A 12,233-nucleotide genomic window follows, 5' to 3' on the forward strand; every position below is an offset into this window, starting at 1 on the left:
CCATTCAGAAACGTCTAAAAGTTGTAACTTCTTCCTGAGTCTCTCCATCAGTGTCGACTCCGGTTTGAACAATGTAAGGCTGAACACTTTCCTCATTTTGGCTGCGTGAGATTCTCCAGCTTTGTCGTTGTTGAGCTGTTAAAGCTCCGCCCTCTTTTGCTCATTTGCATTTAAAGGGACACACACAAAAACAGAGTGTTTTTGACAAGCTCTAATAAATGATCTGTGGGGGATTTTGAGCTGAAACTTCACACACACAAGATTGTTTTTCTGTCTCCACTGGCAGAGATTGTTCTTGTTTTAGCACAAAGTCTTTACATCTGAAGTCTTCTCCAGTTAATGGGCCTTGATTTAAGAATATTCAGGTATTTGTACTGGAAAACAAGTAAGAAGATACTAAGAAGACGATGTTTAGCACCATGAGCTGATGTCATCACGACCCGCTCCAGTCGTGTTGGTTCTGTCCCGGCCCGTCGAGCGCATTATCCTCACACCCACAGACAGACTCGCGCGATCGAGGCGTCGGCCGCGTCACATTCACGGCTCTGTGTGTTTGTGCCATCCTCTCACTCACAGCTTTATCCTTCACATCTCAATGAATAAATATTTGAGCGGATGGGAGCCGCCCCGAGGGCTCGATTCATTATGGATAAAGATTGTTTTTAGAGCTCAGGTAGATGTCGAGTTCAGCACTCACTCCCTCGTCCCTTCCTCCATCTGAAAGTTGCTTGTGTTAACTGTGTTTTTACCCTCCATGTTGAATGACAGTCGATTTGACCAACACTAAAATATTCCCTTATCTTTCCCTTCGATCCATGCTTCTTGTTATTCCGTACATTAACTATGGAAAAGATAAACGAGGTAAGCAGCCCTTTTTGGATATATGTAAGATGTTTTAGTTGCTTGTTAGTTGCTGGTATGATTTGTTCGCTCCCGACAGATGAAGCTCCTTCGCTAAGCCCCGCCTTAAAAACAGTCATTGGCCAATCAGAGTTCTGCTGTATCATCATGCAAGAGTTTGTTCTTCTTCAAATGCAAGTCTATGAAGGTTCTGTGTGTGTTTGATCATTTCTGCCAAATTGCATTTAAGACAAATAGGGTAAAATATTGAGAATTTCTCCATCTTTGAATCGTGTTATTTTGACTGTAAGAAGCTACTGCATAATTTAACTATTTCTTTAAAGAGCAGCACGTCAGTTTTATACAGTACACAGACTGGTTCAAAGGTAATAAACAGGAAAATATCATTGTTGCAAAATGCCTTCAAAATGACTTCAATTTCAGATATAAGCAGCTCTAACAGTGTCAGTGTTGCAAAGTTCATCGATTCAAAGGCAACTCTACAGAAACGGTGTCATATTTCAGTCAAGACCATGTAAGAAAGGTGGGCGGAGCTTAACGAAGGGCCAATCATTCACTGTTCAGTCAGCATGAAACATGAAAATCTGTCTGGCAAAGTTTATTTGCTGAAAAAACTCCTCAGAAGCTTCTCAACCAAATTGTCCCTCTATAAACACAGTCAGAGGTCACAGAGGTCACAGAGGTCGAAGGTTTGGCACCGTCGCTCACAAACGTCTTCCATCCGCAGTAATGAGATGCATAACAATAAAGAGAAGCTGGGAATTGACAACTGCATCTTAGAGCATGCATTATTAAGTTGGGCTTGATGCTTGTTTTATTCATGCGTGTTTTGACATCTCTCAGAGAGCGTGTGTTAATCGGCATCAGTTTCACTTCGGCAGATTGCACGACTCTGTTTATTTGATTTGATTTCACCTTCTCCTTTCATCCTCAGCGCCACCGAGACGAAACGCAAAAGGATTCAGAAAGAATAGTAATGGTGTTTGATTCGCCGCTCTGTTTCTAGAGGAATCCAGATCTGATTTTTTTAGAAATGTGCCATAGTTTAGCTCATCATTCCAGTCATGCGTCTGATTGGCTGCGGTTTTGAGGCTCAGCCAATCGCAGCGAGTGGCCTAGAGGGACAGAAACAGCCTGGAGCTTCCTGCCAGCCATTTCACCATCTCGGCCCGTTCCAGTCTGCTGTGAAGCTTATTTATTCAGCACCACATTTTTATATTTCAAAAGATTATTTTTCCATCAAGCAGAGTCTGAAAGTCATTATTCTCTCCAGTTTCACTCCAGCAGCTCTTTAAGTTCTTGCGTGTTTTTGCACGGCTTGTGTTTCTGCATCCACATATCCTCACGGAAGCGCCGTCAGTGTTTGTTTGACAGAATTTGGTCTTGGCTTTGTAAACTCTCTGCTTGAAGCCGTTTTGAATATTTAAATATGTGTTTTTCTGCTGACGTGCAGCAAACTCCGGCGTCTGACACCCGTCTCCACGAGTTTGACTCAGTTGTCATTATTTTCGCCCGCTGTGGTCTCGCCGTCGGACTCCCGCATCTCATTATCTGAAAGGTGCTTGTCACTCGTTCGTACGCTTCCACGCGGCTCGTCACTTACGAGACATGAAAGGACAGGCGTCTCGAAAGACATCCGGTGCCGGTGAACAACAAGCTGTCGCAGTTTCAGTGTCTCTCAGATGAGAAAAGTAGCCAAATTGCATTAGATTGATTCTCTGTTGATGCAGCGGAAGGAAATGCAAACTGCTTTGAATGCATCATGAATGCATTCATGACAATAAAATCTATCACCGTTTCCACAATCATATGAGCTGTTTTCAACATTGAAAATAATCATAAATGTTTCTTGAGCAGCAAATCATCATATCAGAATGATTTCTGAAGGATCATGTGACACTGAAGACTGGAGTAATGATGCTGAAAATTCAGCTTTGATCACAGGAATAAATTACACTTTACTATATATTCACATAGAAAACAGCTGATTTACATTGAAATAATATTTCACATTTTTCCTGTATATTTTATTAAATAAATTCAGCTTTGCTGAGCAGAAGAGACTGTGTTTTATTTATTTTAGTAGGCACCGATTTCGTGAGTCTTAGCTGTTTTTTAGTGTTTCTGTAACGATTCAGTTGCTCGACTACAACAAATTAAAGAGCACTGCAGGTCACGTCTGACTCATGTAAAAGATTTGTTACAAAATGTCACAACGTAAAAGACATGCATGTTGTTATGCATTAAACTGATGAAAAATGTTACACCATAAAATACATTTATAATGTTACAAAATGTTACACCATAAAATGCATTTATAATGTTACAAAATGTTACACCATAAAATACATTTATAATGTTACAAAATGTTACAAAATAAAATACCTTTATAATGTTACAAAATGTTACACCGTAAAATGCATTTATAATGTTACAAAATGTTACACCGTAAAATACATTTATAATGTTACAAAATGTTACACCATAAAATACATTTATAATGTTACAAAATGTTACAAAATAAAATACATTTATAATGTTACAAAATGTTACACCATAAAATGCATTTATAATGTTACAAAATGTTACACCATAAAATACATTTATAATGTTACAAAATGTTACAAAATAAAATACATTTATAATGTTACAAAATGTTACACCATAAAATACATTTATAATGTTACAAAATGTTACAAAATAAAATACATTTATAATGTTACAAAATGTTACACCATAAAATGCATTTATAATGTTACAAAATGTTACACCATAAAATACATTTATAATGTTACAAAATGTTACAAAATAAAATACATTTATAATGTTACAAAATGTTACACCATAAAATGCATTTATAATGTTACAAAATGTTACACCATAAAATACATTTATAAAGTTACAAAATGTTACAAAATAAAATACATTTATAATGTTACAAAATGTTACACCATAAAATACATTTATAATGTTACAAAATGTTACACCGTTAATACATTTAAAATGTTACAAAATGTTACACCGTAAATACATTTATAATGTTACAAAATGTTACACCGTAAAATGCATTTATAATGTTACAAAATGTTACACCGTAAATACATTCAAAATGTTACAAAATGTTACACCGTAAATACATTTATAATGTTACAAAATGTTACACCGTAAAATGCATTTATAATGTTACAAAATGTTACACCGTAAAATACATTTATAATGTTACAAAATGTTACACCGTAAAATACATTTATAATGTTACAAAATGTTACACCGTAAAATACATTTATAATGTTACAAAATGTTACACCGTAAATACATTTATAATGTTACAAAATGTTACACTGTAAATACATTTATAATGTTACAAAATGTTACAAAATAAAATACATTTATAATGTTACAAAATGTTACACCATAAAATGCATTTATAATGTTACAAAATGTTACACCATAAAATACATTTATAATGTTACAAAATGTTACAAAATAAAATACATTTATAATGTTACAAAATGTTACAAAATAAAATACATTTATAATGTTACAAAATGTTACACCATAAAATGCATTTATAATGTTACAAAATGTTACACCATAAAATACATTTATAAAGTTACAAAATGTTACAAAATAAAATACATTTATAATGTTACAAAATGTTATACCATAAAATGCATTTATAATGTTACAAAATGTTACACCGTAAATACATTTAAAATGTTACAAAATGTTACACCGTAAATACATTTATAATGTTACAAAATGTTACACCGTAAAATGCATTTATAATGTTACAAAATGTTACACCGTAAATACATTCAAAATGTTACAAAATGTTACACCGTAAATACATTTATAATGTTACAAAATGTTACACCGTAAAATGCATTTATAATGTTACAAAATGTTACACCGTAAAATACATTTATAATGTTACAAAATGTTACACCGTAAAATACATTTATAATGTTACAAAATGTTACACCGTAAAATACATTTATAATGTTACAAAATGTTACACTGTAAATACATTTATAATGTTACAAAATGTAACATTGTAAAAAAACATTTAAAATATTACAGAATGTTACATCATAAAATACATTTATAATGTTATGAAATGTTACACTGTAAAATATACTTATAATGTCAAAAAATGTTACACTGCAAAAAACATTTAGAATATTACAAAATGTTAAACCATAAAATGCATGTATAAGGTTACGCATTTGATTTATCAAAGGTAACAGTAAAAGATTTGTTACAAAATGTTACACTGTAAAATACATTACACCATGTATAATGTTACGAAATTAAATTGATCAAATGTGACAGTAAAACATTTTTAAGGTTACTAAATATTACATTATAAAATATGTGTAATGCTTCACATCCTATGGAAATCTGAAGCAGCACAACTGTTTTAAACACCGATAATAATCATAAATGTTTCTTGAGCATCAAATCATCATATCAGAATGATTTCTGAAGGATCATGTGACACTGAAGACTGGAGTAATGATGCTGAAAATTCAGCTTTGATCACAGGAATAAATTACACTTTACTATATATTCACATAGAAAACAGCTGATTTACATTGAAATAATATTTCACATTTTTACTGTATTTTTGATCAAATAAACACAGCTTTGCTGAGCAGGAGAGACTGTGTTTTATTTATTTTAGTAGACACCGATGCAGTTTTTTAATGTTTCTGTAAGGATTTAGTTGCTCGACTACAACAAATTAAAGAGCGCTGCAGGTCACGTCTGACTCATTTCCCCGAGACCTTCCGCATGATTCATGCCCACGATAAACCATAACGCTTTACTTATAATCTCCGCTCGAGTCGGAGCGTCACCTCAATCAGAGACCCTCTAATAGAAGCCCTTTCAAGCCCAGATGTTAGTCAGAAAGGTCCATTTGCTTCCATTTCTGTCTGCGGTGAATATCAGCATCACACGGCCGTCATTAAGCACAAAGAGACGGATGATCGAGCCGCTTTTCCTGCAGATGAAACCCGTGTCATCATTGTGTTCGGTCGTGTACAATCACCGGCAATCATATCAATTGTCTGTGGACGGTGGGATATAATGCTGTATTTCTGCTGAGAGAGTCGAGCCGGAGCTGCAGCGGCCCTCAGAAGCCAGCGCTGAAGTTTATTTTCATAATTACTTGTAATTGCGCTGCGCGGCCTTCTAGTACAGCATTAATGTTTCATGAGTTTGGGTTGAGGAGGAACAAACGTCTGCTTTGATTCTGTCTTTCCTGCTCTTTCATTTCATCCAATGTAAATCATGTGCTGAGAACGAGATGTTACAGGTTCATCTGAAGTCACGTGCTCAGTGTTAGTTAAAGCAGTAAAATACACACGGTTTTGAAACCAGACTCAAACATTTTCATGCTCTTCACATTCTGATGCATGAAAACTCCGGTTTTTCAGGTTTGACTTCATGATTTTTTGTTGTGCAGACCTTTAACCTTGTCCTTTCTGCTAACCCTGGTTTTGTCTGTTTTTGTCGTTGTCTTTCAGAGCTTCTTCGAAGGGCAGGCGGCGCCGTGGGACTCTGCCAAAAAAGACGAGAACAGAATGAAGAACCGCTACGGGAACATCATCGCATGTACGTAGAGAAGCGCCTGTGTGTTTGATGATCAGAGTCGCTATGAAAACCGTCCCTTAAAGACGCCCTCGTGCGCCGCAGCATCAGTCCACATTATGAAAATGAGCTTATAGTGAGCAGGATGATTGTTCAGGACGTTGCTGTAGGACCGAACAGGCAGAGCCACCGGACCTGTGTTTGTTTGAGGCGTGTCGAACTGAAATGATGTGTCACATGGCCTCAGTGTCTCTCCTCAGAGTCTCTGCAGGGATTTAGCTGCTATTTCACTACTCTTTTGAATAAGAATATCTTCACTCCAGTACATGTGTGATGAGTAATCCAGTCGTTATATTTTGCATGGCACTGAATGTTTGTGAGATCGCCATCTACAGGTCATTGAAGGTACTGTATCTTGTGCGTTTTGCTCGTACTCAGCCAAACTTGTCCACAAGGCTACTTTACGTGTGAATCACAGGTCTTTTAATATACGAGATGAAACCAGTGCGAGCAGGCTTTGACCTAACTTTATTTTATTTATCCGTTATATTGAAAAGACCTTTTTGAAGGATATTGGTTTACTGATGCCCTTTTTGGGCACTTGAGCTTAACTGAGACCTGTAGATGTTTGGGTATCTGTACTTTTACTCAAGTGTGGTTTTCAGGTTCTCTTTATAACTCTGAAAAGAATCAAACTTAAAGTCTTTGCACATCGATTCCTACATTAAATCGTGCGCATGATTTACTAATTCGCTCCCTTGATTTATAAATCATGTGCATGAAATAGTAAATTGTGCACACGATTTAGCCTACTATTTTTTCCCTGCATGTCATGTCCAGGGCTCCGTAGATTCCGAAATTTTCACACTTAAAAAAATAAATACGACCACACCTCTGAAACTTTCGTCCGTCATGAAAAAATTCAGATCAGGTTCAATTTTCAGCGTTTTTCGCATCTGTAGCAAGCTTTTTGAGAGGTGTTTTGACAATCCAGAGCCACCTCATCCTGAAGTACTGAACCGCTCGGGATAATCCTGCAGTCTCTCTCCTTCCTCTCTACATGATCCCAGGATTGGATGGACCCTATATTTCCTCTTTTTAAGAAATATTAGAGAGGACAACAAAATCATCCTCACTGACTTGAATTGTTTTGCGCATTTTTTCGCAACGGATTAATTAATACGCATCGGACTTGGTGTGGAAAGTTTCTGTGCGAGACGAATTTTTAGGATAATGAAAAAATGCATGTGAAATTTCAGACTCGAGACCTAAATTGATCTAACAGAAAACCAATCCTGTTCAATCACACCGTCTCTGGGAATGAAAATTGATTTCTAGTGCTTTTTGTGATCAGGTCTCACTCCACTTTCCATTCACACTTTTGTCTTCTAAAACTCCAATAATATAACACAGATATCATAACATAAGTGTTAATGTTGAGGCCTGAGATCATACAAGATGATGCCTCGTTGTGTGTTTTGTGCGTCTGATCTGATGCGGTTGTTTGTGTGTTTCAGACGATCACTCGCGTGTCCGACTGCAGCCTCTGGAGGGAGAGCAGAGCTCCGATTACATTAATGCTAATTATGTTGATGTAAGTACACACACCAGCCAGGGCTTGAATTATAGGTCAGTGTGTGTGTGTGTGTGTGTGTGTGTGTGTGTGTTTGCGCTCGCTCAGTAAATATCAGGATCACAGCACCTCTCATTCACGTCTCGTCTCACCAAACAACACACAGTTAATCCAGACGCGCGTCAGCAGAATTAGGATTAGATTTTCCCACCCAGACATGAAAAGACAACACCTCTGGATTATTATATTATATTATATTATATTATATTATATTATATTATATTATATTATATTATATTATATTATATTATATTATATTATATTATATTATATTATAGTGAATAAATATTGTAGTAGACAATGGTAATACTTGCTCAGGAAACATAATTGTTTTTATTGTTCGGTCGCAACAGCTGCTTTCTGTCTATAATGTTGCGTTCTAAATTTGCAGTCGATTCCATCCCAGAATTCCCAGATTCTTCCGCCTCAGTCTGTGGTTATCGAGTTAAGCTTCAGGTGTTTCCCTGCTGATTTACTTACTAAAATAACCCACCTGGTGTTTCTGCTGCTGCCGGCGTTGTTGACTGAGTAAATGTTGTTTTCGGCGGCTGTCAACCTCACGGCCGGATCCAAACACGTCCACGCGCCTCACGCATACTGATCAGCTCCTCCGTCCGGAAGAATATCCCAGAAGACAATCACTGGGATTGGTGGAAGCTCACGCAACTTTTGTTTGGGTGGATTCTGGATCAGAAAGAAGCTCAAAACTCTAGTTTCATTCATTCAGGAATTTGACAAACACGTGTCTGTTTAATATCAGGTATTATTATAAAGAGCCCATGATGAGAATAACACGCGCTCATAACTGAATATCAGTCTATCCAAACGATGTAAAAGTGAGTAAATGAAAAAGAGCAGCTGCTAAACACGTGACGACGAGTAATGATGACAGAATGATGTTTTAATGACGTTTATCAGCGTGTTTCTGTTATTCTGCCGTTTAAATGAGGCGGTTAATAATAATCATTTGTTTTATAGATGAATTCTCATTCAGATCTTTCTGCTGTGTTTTCTGCTCCTCATAACAAGAGTTCAGGGGTGTTAACATTCAGAAACGCGCCGGCGCTGACCCTGAACCGCATCAGCTCTGATTCTGACATCTGCTCCTCTGCTGAACTTCATCTTCATAATTATCTGTAATTGTGCGGCGAGACTCTGAACACTGAATGAATGTTTCATGAGTCACAGCTGAACGTGACAAACTTTCCCTTCAGATGCACATTATTCATAAATACAGTAAACAATCTTTTTACTTTTGGGTTGGGCTCATGCTGTAGTAATTGTTAAGATTTATGCTTTATGTAAGAACTCATAGAGATAAAGACGGCATTAGAGCGAGAGAGAGTCGGAGTGTGTGCGCTTTCCTCCAAACACTAATTACAGACGCTGAGATAATGAGGAAGAGGAGGTGATGAGGAAGAGTGTGGCGCTCCTGCCTCCTCTGAGCCGCGCTGGGATACAAGATGCTTGACAAATGGAATGAGCGGATTATCCAAATCCCACAGACATTGAGCCTATTCTATAACATAATCCCACAATCTGTATTGGAGGAATTACTGTAGATATGAGAGGGAAGGAGAATATTAACTGTGTGTGTGTGTGTGTGTGTGTGTGTGTGTGTGTGTGTGTGTGTGTGTGTGTGTGTGTGTGTGTGTGTGTGTGTGTGTGTGTGTGTGTGTGTGTGTGTGTGTGTGTGTGTGTGTGTGTGTGTGTGCAATTTATACTGCATATAGTGTTTTGGTGAATTCTGAGAGAATATTAAGAGAAAATAATTGTTTATTTTAATTCAGTATTTTTTGTACATCTCATTTGCAAATATTAGTTTTAAATGGTTATATTTATTTATATTAATATTATATATATATATATATATATATATATATATATATATATATATATATATATATATTAAATAACTATATTTTTTTTTTAAATATTAAATAACATTTATATAATTATTTTATATTTTAAATAACATATTTTTAATAATATTCATATATGTATAATGTTTTATATGAATAATTTATACATAACTATAAATATAATTAATTAATATTTTAAACTAAATATATATTAATAATTTATATATATATATATATATATATGTGTGTGTGTGTGTGTGTGTGTGTGTATATTATATAATTCGATATATATTTTTAATTATTTAAAATATTATATGAATTATTAATTTTATATTTAATTGTTAATATAACTTAAATATTAAATATTTTAAATATAAATTAATTTAAATATTTATTATATAATCTTGCTGAAATTGTATTTTTGCACATTCTAACATTTTAAATGTTTACATACACACAAATACATATATACAATTATTTAAAATACTAAATAATATATTTATATAATATACTTTTTTATTAATATTTAAAATTAATTATATATTTATATTTTTATTTATATATGTATAATATTTTATATATGTGAGTATATACAAACACACACACATACATATATATATATATACATATATATATATATATATATATATATATATATATATATATATATAACATTACTTTATATATTAAATAATTAATATTTATATTTCAATAATTGTTAATATAATTTAAATAATTTTCATTTAATCTTGCTGAAATTGTATTTAATATATAAATATATCTAAATAATTCTTTATATAATTTAAATATTTAACATTTAATCTTGCTGAAATTGTATTTTTGCATATTCTAAAATAAAATGTTCTTGTTGTCTTTATAGGGCTACCATCGACCGAATCACTACATCGCCACACAAGGTAAAACACACACACACACACACACACACATTCAGTGCTTTATGTTGTTGTCCGAACTACTTTAGGCTGAAGTGTGTTAAGAGTTGTTACCTCTGTAGAATACTGACACACACACACTCTCACACACACACCTACACACACACACACACACACTGATCCAGGTAATGCTGAAACAGTTAATCATGTGTAGTTGTTCAGTTCAGAATAAATGGATTAGCTGCAGTTCTCCCATGTTTCCCGCGTCTCGCTCAATCTGGCTGTCAGAGCGGCCCGTTCTCCCAGCATCCCCCTGGAGGCCGCGTCTGATTGGTAGTTAATTGTTGTGAGATGTTTCTGGAGTGCCGGACGGCAGCGAGTTCCAGCGGTCTGAACGCAATCACTTCTTTAATAGACTCACAGGCTGCTGCAGTGGTTCTGGGATCGGCGTAATTACCTGTTTATTGGAGCGACGCCCGCCACGTCTTCAGGGACGCCCCCGTACAAACCGCCTCTCTTATTGAGTTTACTCTGTTTACTCCTTCCGTGCTGTCATTTCTCACCCGATCCGTCACTCCATACATCACAGAACGACTTCACCGTCAGATGTTTAACGGGTGAATGAGGAGAAGATTTAAACAAAGTCTGGTTTGGTTTTATAATGTAGTTTCTTCTTCTGTGGAACACAAAGATGTTTTGAAGATGTTCTCTTGTGAAAGTAAGGATGACAAACTTTACATTTCCGGATGAACTATCCGTTTAAATCTTTAATGCAGGACACTGATGTTTTAACGCAGATGAAAGAGTTTGAAGAAGTTCATTAAGAGTTGGAGAATCTGTCCAGGACTCGAGCTGGAGTCATGCATAAATGAGCGTCAGACGAGCAGCTGCACTCGTCTTATGTGACGGCTGAAAAAATGGGAATAATTTTCCCGTGCCGAATCCCCGAGGTCTCATTGAAACGAGCTCGCTAGAACGATGAAAGCATTAGTCCCCCGGTGCGGGAACAGCGTCCTGACAGCAGCGCCGCTCCGGTCTCTCCCGCTGCGCTCCGCCGGTAATTGCTGTTGGCTGACTCCACTTACAGCTGAAGCCGACTGAACCGAGCCGCTTACAGGATCAGCAAATTACTGCAAATGTCAGCGCGCTATTCTCCCGGTGCATTCCGGACGTGAGATCCCATCTATGATGAGGATTTTGCTACTTAAGGATTATTTAAAGGCTGCATGTGTTTCTCGTAGGGAATACTGCTATAACATATAAAGAGAACGAAGAGTTTATCATTATATCATGTGTGAACATAAACGTTATTGCTCAGACTACACACACACACACACACACTCTCACACACACACACACACACACACACACACACTCTCACACACA

The 12,233-nt window shown here is 35.8% G+C and overlaps 1 protein-coding gene across 12 annotated transcripts in view; it reads left to right on the top strand.

The window, feature by feature from the left end:
- The window catches only part of ptprma (protein tyrosine phosphatase receptor type Ma), a 188,444-nt gene that overhangs the window by 161,463 nt on the left and 14,748 nt on the right, over positions 1-12,233 (top strand). For all 12 annotated transcript variants that reach the window (XM_067377872.1, XM_067377874.1, XM_067377878.1 and 9 more), the window contains 3 exons: positions 6,396-6,483; positions 7,977-8,053; positions 10,835-10,871. In XM_067377872.1, coding sequence (XP_067233973.1) covers positions 6,396-6,483; positions 7,977-8,053; positions 10,835-10,871 — 202 coding nt within the window. The remainder of the gene's footprint in view (positions 1-6,395; positions 6,484-7,976; positions 8,054-10,834; positions 10,872-12,233) is intronic.

The sequence above is a fragment of the Chanodichthys erythropterus genome, chromosome 23, assembly GCF_024489055.1.
Source record: "Chanodichthys erythropterus isolate Z2021 chromosome 23, ASM2448905v1, whole genome shotgun sequence".
In the NCBI taxonomy this organism is placed as follows: Eukaryota; Metazoa; Chordata; class Actinopteri; order Cypriniformes; family Xenocyprididae; genus Chanodichthys; species Chanodichthys erythropterus.